Source organism: Osmerus mordax, chromosome 16 (assembly GCF_038355195.1).
Source record: "Osmerus mordax isolate fOsmMor3 chromosome 16, fOsmMor3.pri, whole genome shotgun sequence".
Lineage (NCBI taxonomy): Eukaryota > Metazoa > Chordata > Actinopteri > Osmeriformes > Osmeridae > Osmerus > Osmerus mordax.
This window is the reverse complement of record NC_090065.1, coordinates 13,081,026-13,096,093: the sequence shown is the minus strand read 5'-3', so window position 1 is coordinate 13,096,093 and position 15,068 is coordinate 13,081,026. Positions and strand designations below refer to the sequence as shown.

At 54.6% G+C, this 15,068-nt stretch overlaps 1 protein-coding gene and 1 long non-coding RNA gene across 3 annotated transcripts in view; one reads left to right on the top strand and one right to left on the bottom strand.

Annotated features, from left to right (window-relative positions):
• mib1 (MIB E3 ubiquitin protein ligase 1) overlaps positions 1-15,068 on the top strand; it is a 34,741-nt gene that overhangs the window by 7,387 nt on the left and 12,286 nt on the right. For both annotated transcript variants that reach the window (XM_067253460.1, XM_067253459.1), the window contains exons 7-12: positions 68-251; positions 1,425-1,569; positions 1,825-1,958; positions 2,971-3,078; positions 3,441-3,638; positions 6,306-6,457. In XM_067253460.1, the coding sequence (XP_067109561.1) occupies positions 68-251; positions 1,425-1,569; positions 1,825-1,958; positions 2,971-3,078; positions 3,441-3,638; positions 6,306-6,457 (921 nt within the window). The remainder of the gene's footprint in view (positions 1-67; positions 252-1,424; positions 1,570-1,824; positions 1,959-2,970; positions 3,079-3,440; positions 3,639-6,305; positions 6,458-15,068) is intronic.
• On the bottom strand, positions 10,596-14,199 carry LOC136959195 (uncharacterized). Its single transcript, XR_010878724.1, has 2 exons — positions 14,121-14,199; positions 10,596-10,977 (listed from the first exon to the last, which is right to left on the bottom strand). It is a non-coding gene; the product is annotated as an uncharacterized lncRNA (long non-coding RNA).

Below are 15,068 nucleotides of genomic sequence, written 5' to 3'. Positions count from 1 at the left end.
TTTTGTACCATGCGAGTGGCGTGTAACCTGGTGACCTTTGTGTGTGTGTGCGTCCGCGTCTCCCCAGGTGGACGTTCAACCCGGCGGTGCTGACCAAGGCCAACGTGGTGCGCAGCGGGGAGGTGGCGGCAGGGGCGGAGGGCGGCACCTCCCAGTTCCTGGTGGGAGACCTGGTCCAGATCTGCTACGACATTGACCGCATCAAGCTGCTGCAGAGAGGACACGGGGAGTGGGCTGAGGCCATGCTGCCTGTGAGAACCACACACACACACAGAGACACACGTACACACACAGAGACACACGTACACACACAGAGACACACACACACACAGACACACGTACACACACAGAGACACACACACACAGAGACACACGTACACACACAGAGACACACACACACACAGACACACGTACACACACAGAGACACACACACACACAGAGAGACACATATACACACATATACAGACAAAGACAGAAACAGACAGACACACAGATCAACATACGCACGCTCACACAGACAGACAGGAAAGACAGAGTCTCTCTCGCACACACCCCTACACACACACACCCTCAGCCTACTTACTTGAACACTCAGAGTGTAACCACTTAGCTGCAGCCAGACGTTTCCTCTCGAATACATCAAGGAGTGGCGTGACAGAGTGTGTGCGTTTTAATAAGCATTGTAGTCTTTAAGCCAGCGACTTTCATTTGAATGGGCGAGTGGACTTGACCCCGTCATTACTCCCCTCATGAAGATGCAGAGCGTGCGGATCTCGTGCCGACCCCCGTCCCTGCTAAGCAAACAGCCTCAGAGGCTAATGATCCCCGAAAACCTCCCGAGATGCAGCCTGGCTTTGATCACTAACCAGAGCTGCCTGCCGTCTGCCCCCCCCCCCCCCAGTCCCTGTTATTGATGGCCCTCCTCCGAGACCCCCCCCCCACCACCACCACCACCACCCTCTATCTTATCACAGGAGCAGAGGAGACGTCCTCAAACTGCCTTTTTTTACGTGCAGCTCAGACTATGATCTGGGATGGGTGGTGGTGGGGGGGGAGATTTCCTGGAATAAGCGTTTCTTTTTTTCCGGTGTGTCCCAGCCTCCCTGAGCCCCTCTGATGGTGCAGTTATTGGCTCCGTGGATGAGAAATAGGCTGGCTTAATCGAGGGGCCCCTGTTCTCTCTGTCTCTTTCTCACGCACACACACACACACACGCGGCATGCCAAGTGCCCTTTGAATGAATAATAAGGGCCAAGCTTTAGTTTCATCAGCGATAATGTCCTCGTCATTTCTTTTCCATTTCCCCTCTTCGAAAACGGCTGTTTATGGTTCTTTTGTCTCTGGTAGAAGAATAGCATGGTAGAAGGCACATCTGCATGTAGCCTCTTTAAACGTGTGTGTGTGTGTGTGTGTGTGTGGGCAGACCCTGGGAAAGGTGGGCAGGGTGCAGCAGATCTACTCAGACAGTGACCTGAAGGTGGAGGTGTGCGGTACCTCCTGGACCTACAACCCTGCCGCCGTCACCAAGGTGGCCCCCTCAGGGTCTGCCGTCACCAACGCCTCCGGAGGTACCACTGTCTCTTTCTCTCACTCTCTCTCTCTCTTGCTTTCTCTCTCTCGCTCGCTCGCTCTCTCACTCTCTCTCTCCCTCTCTCTCTCTCTCTCTCTCTCTCACTCACTCACTCACTCACTCACTCACACACACACACACATAAATGCACACAGAACCACCCTCGTACACATCCACATAAACACACTACACATACATGAACTCATAAAATCGGATCCCATTCTAATGTCTTTTACTGTGTGTGTGTGTGTAGAGCGTCTGTCCCAGCTCCTGAAGAAGCTGTTTGAGACCCAGGAATCGGGCGACATCAACGAGGAGCTGGTGAAGGCTGCCGCCAACGGAGACCTGGCCAAGGTGGAGGACATCCTCAAGAGGCCCGACGTGGACGTGAGTTCCTCCTCCTCCTCCGCCACCACCCCCCCCCCCACCACCATCACCACCACCCTGCGTGTGTTGAGACCATGGAGTCTCACAACACTGTCTACTAGTACTGTCTCTCCTGGTCACACAGTTTCTCAAATGACATCAACGCCTTGCCAGCTTCCCCTAGCACGACAAAAACATGGAGGTGTGATGTCCAGTCAGGCCTTTCAGAGGCAGTCCGTCCGTCCGTCCGGCTTGCTGCGGGGGGGGGGGGGATCTCCCAGGAGCTGTCTTTGAGCTCCACACTCCCGCTCCTCCTCTTCTCCTCCTCTCCTCGTTCTCTAGCTCTCTATCATAAAAGCATTGGCGCCGAGGCCCCAGCCCCCCTCAGAGGGCTCTGCTGTGGGAAACGCAGTGTTCAGCATTCTCACCTCCTGCGCCGAGGCTGGACAGACACAACCCTCAGCCTGTACCTGTGCATGTCGGCAGGCCCTCTCCTCCCCCCCCCCCCCCCCCCCCCCCCATACACACACACACACACACACACGGAGGAGCGTCCCTGAAGACGAGACGTGCTTCTGTGTGAGCTGGATGTTTAGCCTCGCTCACCTCTGGCGCTGCAGTATTTTTCTGGTGTGTGTGGGTGCAGCGGCGGCTGGCCAGGTGCCCTGCCTCCTCTCAGTGGGATGATGTGCTCGAGGCGGCTCTGCGACCTCAGCCAAGCCATTGTCCCTACAGGACGGGAGACGTCCTGAGACTCCCCAAGGATGACACACACACACCATGAATATTTATGTTCAAGTGTTGCAGTACCGCAGTTGGAAATCAGAGACACACACACGCCAGGTCTTGTTTGACTGGGTGAAACCGGCACGATTCACCTTGACGCATGTAAACATACAAACACACACACTTGACATAATCCTGATCTAGGCAGCGCAGGTCTAAAGGGACAAGACTCGGCGCGCGCGCACACACACACCCACCCCCCCCCCCACACTCTGCCCTCGCTCACTGTGCTGTGGTGTGTGTCCAGGTGAACGGCCAGTGTGCGGGACACACAGCCATGCAGGCCGCCAGCCAGAACGGGCACGTGGACGTCCTCAAACTGCTGCTGAAGCACAACGTAGACCTGGAGGCCGAGGTTAGTACCCAGCCCCTTCCGTCCGTCTGTCCGTCTGCTCATCCAGACGTCTAGCCGTCCCCTCTTGCCATCTTTCCGCCTGCTACTCGCACACCCCTGGACTTAGCTGCCGGGATTTTATGGCAGGTTTCACATCGTATGTTGTGGTGATGAAATACTCGTCACAGGTTATGGTCGAGTTGCTGAACCTGTGTTTGCATGTGCGTGCGTGTTTGCGCGTGTGTGTGTGTATGCATGTGTGCCCGTGTGTGTGTACCTGTGCGTGTGTGCCTGTGTGTGTGTGTGTGTGTGTGTGTGTGTGTGTATGCATGTGTGTGTGCCTGTGTGCCCGCGTGTGTGTGCCTGTGCGTGTGTTCTGTCAGGATAAGGACGGAGACCGGGCAGTGCACCACGCGTCGTTCGGCGACGAGGGCTCGGTGATCGAGGTGCTGCAGAGGGGCGGGGCCGACCTGAACGCCAGGAACAAGAGGAGACAGACCCCGCTGCACATCGCCGTCAACAAGGGACACCTGCAGGTGGTCAAGACCCTGCTGGACTTCGGATGCCACCCAAGCCTCCAGGTACACACACACACGTACACACACACTAACATGACCCTCCCCCCTGCACACACATAAACATGACCACACACTCACACACACACACATACACACACACACTAACATGACCCTCCCCCCTGCACACACATACACATGACCACACACACATACACGCACACACTAACATGACCCTCCCCCCTGCACACACATAAACATGACCACACACACACACACAAACATACACTCACACACATAAACTTACACACATACGCACATTAACATGACCCTCCCCGCTGCACACACATAAGCATGACCACATACACTCACACACTTAAACTTACACACACACACACACACACATTAACATTACCCTCCCCGCTGCACACACATAAGCATGACCACACACACGCAACCATACACACACATTAGATTACGACTGAAAAGCAATTTTCTGCCCTGGATTGTAAATTCTGTATTGTCATATGCATATAAACTGGCAATTATGTACAGAGCAATAAAGATCCTAATCACAAGATCCTTGTGCTTATTTAATAGATTAGGAGTTGGACCCTAAGTAGGTTTTCTTTTCAGTCATAGTTACAGCGTATGAATGAGACTCTTATATCCACAGTGACTAACAAGTGGATTTGAACCTGTGACCTTGGTCTGCAGGTCTAATGTCTACCTTTGACCTTGGCCTGCAGGTCTAATGTCTACCTTTGACCTTGGCCTGCAGGTCTAATGTCTACCTTTGACCTTGGCCTGCAGGTCTAATGTCTACCTTTGACCTTGGCCTGCAGGTCTAATGTCTACCTCTGAGCCACACATATTCCTATATACAGCGGGTGAAATAAGTATTGAACACGTCACAATTCTTCTCTGTAAATATATTTCCAAAGGTGCTATTGACATGACATTTTCACCAGAAGTTGGAAACAAACCAAGTAATCCATACATACAAAGAAACCAAAACAAATAAGTTCAGAAATTCAGTTATGTGTAATAATGTGAAATTACACAGGGAAAAAGTATTGAACACGCTTACTGATATTTACATTTATGCATTTAGCAGACGCTATTATCCAAAGCGACTTCCAAGAGAGGGTTTTACAAAAGTGCATGGGTCACTGATCATAACAACGAGATAGCCCCAAACATTGCGGGTAGTCAAACATGAAGCATACATTGTGGAAACCGTTATTTATCTAGTACTTTGTACGAAAGCCTTTGTTGGTAATGACAGCTTCAAGACGCCTGCTGTATGGAGAAACTAGTGGCGTGCATTACTCTGGTGTGATTTTGGCCCGTTCTTCCACACAAACAGTCTTAAAACCTTGAACATTCCGTGGGCCCCTTCTACGAATCTTGATCTTCAGTTCTTCCCATAGATTTTCAATAGGATTGAAGTCAGGTGATTGGCTGGGCCAAATTAAGCTGCCATTGCAGCTTGATTCTCTTTCTTTGAAACCAATTGCGAGTTTCCTTGGCTGTGTGTTTGGGCTCTGACATGTCCACCCTCGTTTCATCATCATCATCCTGGTAGATGGCGGCAGATTTTTGTCAAGAATGTCTTGGCAAATATGACCATTCATCCTTCCTTCAATTATGTGACGTTTGCCAGTACCATTTGCTAAAAAGCAAACTTCACTGTTGGTATGGTGTCTTTAGGGTGATGTCTCTCATATCTCCTCTAAACATGGTGTGTATGATGGCATCCAAACAGTTCAAGTTTGCTCTCATCAGACCACACTATATTCTTCCAGTATTTCACTGGGGTTTCCAAATGTTGTGCAGCAAACTTTAAACGAGATTCAACATGCTTTTTTTCCCCAGCAATGGAGTCTTGAGTGGTGATTGGCATACAGGCCATGGCGGTATTACTTGCTGTTTTCTTTTAAGAAAACAGTACCTGCTAATTCCAGGTCTATTTGAAGGCTCTCCACAAGTGGTCCGTGGCTCTTGGACAACTCTTCTGATTATTCTTTTCACTCCTCTGTCAGAAATCTTGCGAGGAGCACCAGGTCGAGGCACATTTATGGCGAAATGATTGTCTTTCCACTTGCGTATTACGGCCCCAACAGTGCTGGAACATTCCGAAGCTTAGAAATGCGCCTGTAACCAATGCCATCGTTATGTTTTGCAACAATTAGGTTACAAAGCTCTTGAGACAGCTCTTTGCTTTTACCCATCATGAGATGTGTCTCGTGTGACACCGTGGCAATGAGACCTTTTTGTGGGCCATCAGTTGGGACTGAACCAGTTGAAAATAATTTGCACTGACAAGGGGCTGAATTGCTTTTTAATTATTGATAGATTATTTTTGTTGTCTTGGCTTTCCATGGCTTTTTGCCCCTCCCTTTCTTCATGTGTTCAATACTTTTTCCCTGTGTCATTTCACATTATTACACATAACTGAATTTCTGAACTTATTTGTTTTGGTTTCTTTGTATGTATGGATTACTTGGTTTGTTTCCAACTTCTGGTGAAAATGTCATGTCAATAGCACCTTTGGAAATATATTTACAGAGAAGAATTGCGACGTGTTCAATACTTATTTCACCCGCTGTATATAGTGTAGCTGTACCTGACCCTGCTCATCAACAACACACACACACAGTAACACATGATAGTAGAGTGAGGAAGATGGTTGAGTGACAGGATGTCCCCCCCCCCCCCCCCCCCCCCAAGGACTCGGAGGGAGACACGCCCCTCCACGACGCCATCAGCAAGAAGAGGGATGACATGCTGTCTGTGCTGCTGGAGGCTGGCGCCGACGTCACCATCACCAACAACAACGGCTTCAATGCCCTCCACCACGCCGCCCTGCGAGGGAACCCCAGGTGGGCCCGCGCCGGGGGAGGGGGGGGGGTGTGTTTGTGTGTGTGTGTGTGGTTCAGCTCTACCAGTGTTCATCCGGGCTAGCTGCGAATCTGCTGCTAGCAGGAACCAGGAGCTGAGCAACAGGCCCCCTTCCTGTCTGTGGGGGGTCCCTGCTGGGGTTAGCCTGGCGGCTAGGCTAGGCTAACCCCAGCAGTGTGCCTCGTCCTTGGCCACTGCTATTTCTGTCCCCACCTGGTCTCTGGCCAGTGTGGCGACGGTGCTATTCCTGGCCCCCGTGGGCAGGAGGGTGTAGCGGAGGGCTTAAGAGGACCCATGCTGGGGCCCCTGGAGCGGGGGGCCGAGAAGCCCGGCCTTATATGTGGTCACGGTCTCGGCTCTCCCAGAGGTTGTTTTAGGAAAGTCAGCAGCTGTTCCTCCCCTCCCCTCTCCTCCCCTCTCCTGCCATATCTTGTCCTCCCTCTCCTCCCTCCCCTCTCCAGTCCTGTACTGCCCTTCTATATCCCGTCCTGTCCTGTCTAGGCTGGACTGTGTCGGTGTCGCTACCCTTTGCTGACACACATTCCACTGGCACCAGGACAAGCTGAAATGGGGTCACAGGGCTGTAGAGCACCTGCTACTCCCACCCTTGTCTGGCCCTGCCCTGGGCCTCACACAGGGAGTTAAGCCCCTGCCCCCCCCCCCCCACACACACACACACACACACACACTATCTCACACACACACTCACTGATAGATAGCCAGTTAGAACAATAATCTGGACTGCAATCAGCTTGAGCCTGACATTCTATTACCAGCCTGCTGCTTTGAGATGCATTGGAGTCATTTTTCAGAACCGGGCCCAATATTTTTTAAGTAGTAATAACCTCCAAGAGAGAAGAGAAATCTTTCCACTTAAGGATTCTCATGAATCGTGGGCTGCTCTGTTATAGAAGCAGAACCAGCTCACCCCCCCCCACTCTATAACAGTATAGACTCTACCCCCCCCTCCCCCAAATCCTTTTCCAACCTGCCTCTGCACGACATCCCAGACCACAGTATTATTGACTGGGGAGGTGAAAAGTGCTGGAGTCAGTATTTTTCCCCCTCCTCTCTCTCCTCTCCAAGCAACGTGGCCCGAGTGTCGCAGCGCCTGCACCCCCCCACCACCACCACCGCCGCCTCTGTCTTGACAGACCGAGACGTATGTCGGCCTGCTCGGATTGGGCCCTTTGCTCTTGTTTCCCACCCCAGCTCCCTGCAGTGTCTGGCCTACGCCAGAGGATGTGTTTGAGGGCGGTTGGTATTCTGTTCCGTTTGTTCGAGGTACCCTGGGTGGTCGTGTGAAGTTTGACGTTGGCCGGCAGTGCCAAGCCAAACACGGCCCGTCCTGGACCTCTTTTAGGGTGTCGCTGGTGTGCATGGATGAGTCCTGGAGATCTGCTTCCTGTTGCCTCTCTGGTTACTCTGAGCCTGTGTTTCTCTGGTTACTCTGAGCCTGTCTCTCTCTCTGGTTACTCTGAGCCTGTGTTTCTCTGGTTACTCTGAGCCTGTCTCTCTCTCTGGTTACTCTGAGCTGTCTCCCTCTGGTTACTCTGAGCCTGTCTCTCTCTCTCTGGTTACTCTGAGCTGTCTCCCTCTGGTTACTCTGAGCCTGTCTCTCTCTCTGGTTACTCTGAGCTGTCTCCCTCTGGTTACTCTGAGCCTGTCTCTCTCTCTCTGGTTACTCTGAGCTGTCTCCCTCTGGTTACTCTGAGCCTGTCTCTCTCTCTGGTTACTCTGAGCCTGTCTCTCTCTCTCTGGTTACTCTGAGCCTGTCTCTCGCTCTCTGGTTACTCTGAGCCTGTCTCTCGCTCTCTGGTTACTCTGAGCCTGTCTCTCTCTCTCTGGTTACTCTGAGCCTGTCTCTCTCTCTCTGGTTACTCTGAGCCTGTCTCTCTCTCTCTGCTTTCTCTGAGCCTGTCTCTCTCTCTCTGGTTACTCTGAGCCTGTCTCTCTCTCTCTGGTTACTCTGAGCCTGTCTCTCTCTCTGGTTACTCTGAGCCTGTCTCTCTCTGGTTACTCTGAGCCTGTCTCTCTCTCTCTGGTTACTCTGAGCCTGTCTCTCTCTCTCTGGTTCCTCTGAGCTGTCTCTCTCTCTGCTTACTCTGAGCCTGTCTCTCTCTCTCTGCTTACTCTGAGCCTGTCTCTCTCTGCTTACTCTGAGCATGTCTCTCTCTGGGAGACTCCACAGCCCAAACTGGGTTGTGTGTGTGTGTGTGTGTGTGTGTGTGTGTGTGTGTGTTCAGAGCCCGGGAAGGCCTTCCTCGGAAGCAGAGCTGTGTACGCAGGGGGAAGGAGCTGTAGGTGGCTGACGAGGCAGAATGGGCGGAGTCTCAACCCTCAAACCAATCAGCTCCAGGATAACTCAATATCCCTTCTCTCATTACACTCTCTTTCTCACACACACACACACAGACGTTCTGTTTAGGCTGGGAGTCAGTGTTGTAGAACAGGAGGGGGTACGAGAAGCGTTTATATAAATTAGCAGTTTATGATGTGCAAGCTGGAATCCTCGTGGCGTTTTAGCCCGCTAAAACAGTCCCATCAGGTGAAATCAAGCATGAAAATGATTTCTGTTAGGAGAACACTGGAACATTTTTCTTGCTGATCACATGAGGTGTGTGTGTCCGTAGCGTGTGTGTCCTGCCTGTGAAGGGGGGGGGGGGTGGGTGTCTGTTTTGTGTCCTGGCAGGGCTAGGGAGCCACTAGCTGCTCCAGCACTGTAAACAATACGATTAATAGCCCATGACTCATAAACGGGCTCCCAAACAAGCTCCGCAGTGGCAAACTGCACCTTTTTACACGCCACTCGCCCTCCCAACACCGCACTTGATTACCCCCAGCAAAACGGGACACACACACATAGCCCTACTCCCCCCCTCCCCGGGCCTGCGGAGCCTGTGTTTGCTTCTGGAACCAGGGGAGGGGAGGTGGGGGTTGGTTGGTCAGCGCCCCCGCCGTTGTTTAGTAGCACACACACACACATTTCTTTTTTAGCTTCCCTCCTCTTCTCAAGAGCTTTGAGATTAGTCTAATCTGTGGAGATTGGGTGTGGGAGGGCTGCTGCTGTTTGCGCTCCACACAAGGTGTTCTTCCGGGGGGGAGGGGGGGGGGGGGACCAGACCCTGGCTGGACCGGACCCTGGCTGGACCGGACCCTGGCTGGACCGGACCCTGGCTGGACCGGACCCTGCCTGGACCGGACCCTGGCTCACATGCCGCTACACTCGCTTGCATCGCCGTCGCAAGCCTTCCTGACACACCGGTTTAAATAACGCCCTTCGAGCAAAATCCCTGGCCGCCGTGATCACTTTGTAAAATGTATGCGAGGTGGGTTTTTAATGTACCCCTGTGTGCGTGCGTGCGTGTCTTCATAGCTGGCGAGCAGGTCAGTTTGACATGGCGATGTGTCAGCCAAATAGGGAGTGCTATGCGTGATGCAATGCTGAGAGAGAGAGAGGAGGAATGGAGAAAGGAGAAGACGCAGAGAGAAGGGTCTCGGTTTGATCTACTTGCCTGTACTGCGGCAGTGGCTTTGTGTGTGTGTGTGTGTGTGAGGCTGTCCGTGAAGGGTCTGCTCCTGTGATTTGTGTGCTCAGCCCCTCTCCTCTGGAGCATCTGGCTCTCATCTCCCCCCCCCCCCTGTCTCAACTCTCTCAGGACGCCCCCTGGTCCCTAGCACAGCCCTCGCTGGGTATGTGTGTACGTGTGTGCCCGTGTGTGTGACGGGACCGCTAGCACGTAACTGTACTCTTCCCCTTCGTAGTCCGTCAAAACACTCTTTAAGATCTGCAGTAACCACGCTTGTGTGTGTGTGTGTGTGTGTGTCCGTGCTCTCTAACCCCTCCCATGGTGTAATTGACTGTTATCACCCACTGCCAGCCAGCCAGTCAGTCAGCGAGCAAAGTTGTTGTGCAGCCCTGCATTCTCACAGAGGCATGTGAGCCGTATGTGTGTCTACGAGTGCGTACTCAAACACCCCCCACCCCCACCCCTGCAAAACCCCACCACCCGCTATTTTTAAACAACCGCTGACAAGTGTTCGGAAAAACATCAGTCAGGGAACGCAACAGTGGGACAAATAAGAAATGGGGGAGGATACCAAGAGAGGACAGGAAGGTCAGTTTGAATCCGCTTTATTTGTCAAGAAAGGGGGACAGGCCAGAGCACGGAACATGACACTCAATCAATAATCACTCTGATCTTTCTCGAAGGAGAACACGGGGCCGGTCCCTACCACAGCACACTCTGAGATGTCGCGACACAGACGTTATCGCCGCCGTCGTGGGGGAGGGGGGGCTCCTGTAGTCATCAAAGCATAGCTACAGCTGGTTGAAGGGGACCAAATCCATTCAAGAGGTGATTTGGTTCCATTTTACCAGCTTTAGCAAAGCATTGTGGATCCCCCGCGTCGCTCCCAGGGACTCTGCGGGAGGGAAGAGCGCCGGAACGTGCCGGAACGTGCCGGAACGTGCCGGAACGCCGGGGGGGAAAGCCCAGCACTGTAAGGAAGGAGAAGGGCGAGGTAAAAACTCACGCATCAAGACCTGGAGGTTGGGTGGAGGGGCGGGAGGGCGGGCAGTTCCGTCTCCCAAATCCCCTTTCTCTCTCAACTCTCTCTTTGCTCCCGGAAACACACATTGCATGGGTCAGCCGTGTGGTCCAGTCTCCCCGCACCATCCCATGCGGCTGTGGGGCCCCGCTAAGCTAGTACATGTATCCTCGGTGGCTCTTCTTCTTGCGTATCAACTCAACAGAGGGCGAGAGAAACGCTTCCCTGAGAGAAAGAGGAGAGAGAGAGAAAGAGAGGGGGGGGGGGGGGGGGGGAAACACACACCAAAAAAAAAAAAAAAAATGATAATAATAATCTGTCGTGCTGCACTTGAGTCAAATGTCCTGGAGTCATGTAGCAATTACAGGCTCTGACGGATGGGCCTGCTGAGAGTGTTCTGCTGCTCAGGTCACTGTGACGGCCAACACACACACACACACACACCGGCAGGCAAGCCGGCCTCACACAATCCCAACGCAGCAACGGGACTCTGTCAAGTCACAACTCTAATTTGGTACACCCGTTCAAGCCGTCAACTCACTGCAACAGGGGGGGGGGGGGAGAGAGAGTGTTATATACGACAGGGCCTGAGATTGCCCCCCCCCCCCCCCCCCCCATGCCCAGGCTAGTTGGCCGTTGGGGGGCATTTTCTGCGCTTGTTGTGGCCTATTGAAAGCAGTGTGGCAGTTAGCTGTCAGCGGGGTCAGTGAGTGAAGGCAGGAGAGAGCTCTGGAACAGCTGAGGGAGGGACGGGGGCTGGAGGTGAGCACAGGGCCGGCTGAATATGGTGAGGTGGCGGGGGGGGGGGGCAGGGGGCTATTTTGCAGCACACGCCAGCCGGCTGCTCACCTCACCCAGTGGCCATAACAGGGCAACTGAAAAAAAAGGCTGTGGTGTATTCGATGGCGTCGTGCTCTGCTGCGTGTGTCAGTCAGACGGCGGGGGGGGGGGGGGGGGTCAGCCATGACCTGGCAGCCCGCGCCTCACGCTGCCCAGCGAGGAGACGCCTCGGCGGGGGGGGGGGGGGGGGGGGGGGGGGGCACGATACGGACAGGCGGCTTGTCAAAGGTCAGGGCGATTCAAGAGGTGCGGGGGAGGCGCCCACAGCTCAGGAACGCTCCCGCCATCCCCGTCCTCATGAATCAAATATGACTGCACCCAGATGGAGGGGGGGGGGAAGAAGAATGTATTAAAAGAAGACAAGTAGGTTACAAATCCCATTCCTGTCTTCCTTGGGATTGCTCCCCTCCCCTCCTGTTTCTCCATGCAGGCGTCAGAGGAAGGGGGTGTCGGGGGGGGGGGGGGGGGGGAGGATGAGGGGGTGGTATCTCCTCAGCCCCGCGTCTCTCCTCGTGGACGGCTCACGTTACGAGGCCCTCGCCGTGCCGACCAGGCGGCGGCCGTCAGTCCCGTCGTGCACGGCGGCCCTCCTGCCACGAGCTCTGGACTTTTGATCGTGTTCCCCCCTTCATCTGCTCGAGAGCAGAAGCAGCGGGCCGATATTGGGGGACTCTCCTCGTTCGCTCGCCTTTTTATAATTAGCTGACCCCATCTCCCCCCCCCCCCCCCCCCCCTTCCCCTTTATTCATTTGAAGCAGTCGACAATTGGAATCAGCTGACGGCCCCAGCCAGGCCTGATCCTGCATTATCACTTTTTCGATGCTCTAATCTGACTGCCGCGCTGCCCGGCAAAGCATTTGGCAAGCGTAGCAAACGTGAACAATGAGGGCAGGAATCGGGGGGGAGGGGGGGGGGGGGTAGCAGGCAGGCAGGCTGTACGGGGGGAGGGGGGGAGGAGGGAGGGCATAGCTGGACACGCAGCAGGGTTAACACAGCAGCCATATGATACAGCACCGGGGCCCGGGCCAGCTCCTAACAGCAGCAGCATGGGCCTCTCTGACCTGCCTCCTCAGCAACTCTCTCTCTCCATCTCCTTTCTGTCTCTATGGCTCTTTCAGTCGTTTTTCGAGAATATATATCCATACACGTCTACGTATCTTTTATATGAAAATTCAAACTAAACCCCAAAAATGGGACCAAACCCTGCAGGTTGGCCTGTCCCAGCCAGCCCCGGGACTGCAGTCAGATTATGGTATTACTGTCACCTGCCTGGCCAGGGCTCGGCCTAAGTTGCAGCTGGCCAGCGGTCAAGGGCCCGTAATGCAGTAAGACCAGCCATGAAAGGGAGGCCCTGTTCCACGGGCCGTGCGGCACGGGGGCGATTATTCCAAAAGCCCTCCCTGTGGAGGTGAGTCCCTCTCTCAGCCCGAGAGAGGTCCACCGTGCCCCGGACGCCGCTAGCTGCCCTCGCAGCCTCCGGACATGGAGGAGAGGTGCTGGGACGGTCTGGTGGGGGGGATGGGGTTGGCCACAGGGGGGATTGCACATTCAGACAGTTTGAGAAAGCAGGCAAGTTTCCCCCCCCCTCTACAGCAGAGGACTGGTGCAGTGAGGCTGCCCAGAGACAGCACAGCGGCAACGTATTGGCCCCACTACGCCGCACGCCTTTCGCTCTCGCTCGCTCTCTCGCTCCCGACTCTCTGTCCATCTCCACGCCCGCCCCGCTCGCTCACGCCAACGCCGCGTTCCGGCCCTCTCCAAAGCAGCACACGGCGTCATACGGCGCCCTCGGTCAGTCAGAGCCACACACACACCCCACACTCACCCTCACACACACACCCCTACCCCCCCCCTGCTCACGAGGACTCGCACCTCACCAAGAATACATACTTCTTTAACATTCCATAGTTTAACATATATACATATGGGTACATAAGGAAGTATGTACACCAAGTAGGCAAAGCCAAAAGTTGCCCTCGCACACTGTCGTCTGAGACGAGGTAGGAAGACGTTAGTAGCAGAGAAGAAGAGGGGGGGAAAAGAACGGGCGTGCGCTCTTTCTTTAGCCTCCTTTTCCCCCCCCCCAGAATGCAGTAACACATCCGTCCTGCACCATAAGGTGACTTTGAGCGTGAATTCAGCTCACCGCTCAAGTCTCTCCCTCACACACACACACACACCCGCCTGCCCCCGCCCCCCCGACGCCCCTTCCCCCCCCCCCCGGTCCAATTCCGTCGTGTTCCGTTCCCATACCATAGAGTCTCTCACTGACCCCGGCTGTCCTCCACGGAAAAACAGGGTAGGAGAAGAGCCGAGTGTCTCTTCTCCCCCCCCCCCCGTCCTTTTCTTGTGATAAAGCAGCAGACGGGTTGTCCTTGTCTTCAGGAAGAGGAACCGCAACACAAAAAAAAAAACAAGAAGAAGAAGAAGAAGGAGAAAAAGGACTCTGCTAACAGGCAGAGAGGAGCAGTACTTCCCTCCCCGTCGTCGTGTCCTTGCTGCTGCTGCGTCCGAGTGCTCACCTCTCCTTGTATGTGCCGTGGTCCCTGTGTGTCCTGGGAATTGAGTGTGTGTGTGTGTGTGTGTGGGGGGGGGGGGGGGGGGGGGGGCGGGATGGAGGGGGGGGAGGGCGGCCGGTCGTTGCAGCCACACTCTCGCGCTCCCTCTTCCTGCGCTGGCTCCTCGCTCTCTTCTACTCTCTCCGTCCCTCTCGCACCCCCCTCTACCCTTTCTCCTTTACCGGGATGCACCTCCCCCTCTCTCTCTCTCCCCCCCCCCTCTCTCCTCCCCCCTCCTCTCTCGCTCCCCTCCCTCTCTCTCCTCGCCCTCTCTCTCCTCTCTCTGTCCCCCGTCCCCTGCCTGTCTCCTGTGTCAGCTACGACCCCGGTGCTGTGTGCGAGCGGCCTGCTGATGTTTGACAAAGCAGGCGGGCTCCAAGTGGAACAGTTTGCTATTGTGCGCAGGATTTGGGCTTTAGGCACACAGGCAGGCCATAGGTCACATGCGGGCGCTAATGCCCACGTCAGCATTCGTGGATTGCGCCGCCCCCCTCTCTCCTTTCACTACTCTCTCGTCTTTCTCTCTCTCCGTCTGTCTCTCTCTTTCTTTTTCTCTCGTTCTCTCTCCCTCCGTTCCGGGTCGGCCCATTCTTTTGCTCGTCCTTCGGCTGTCAGCTCCCCTCTCCCCCGTGGCCTCACCTGT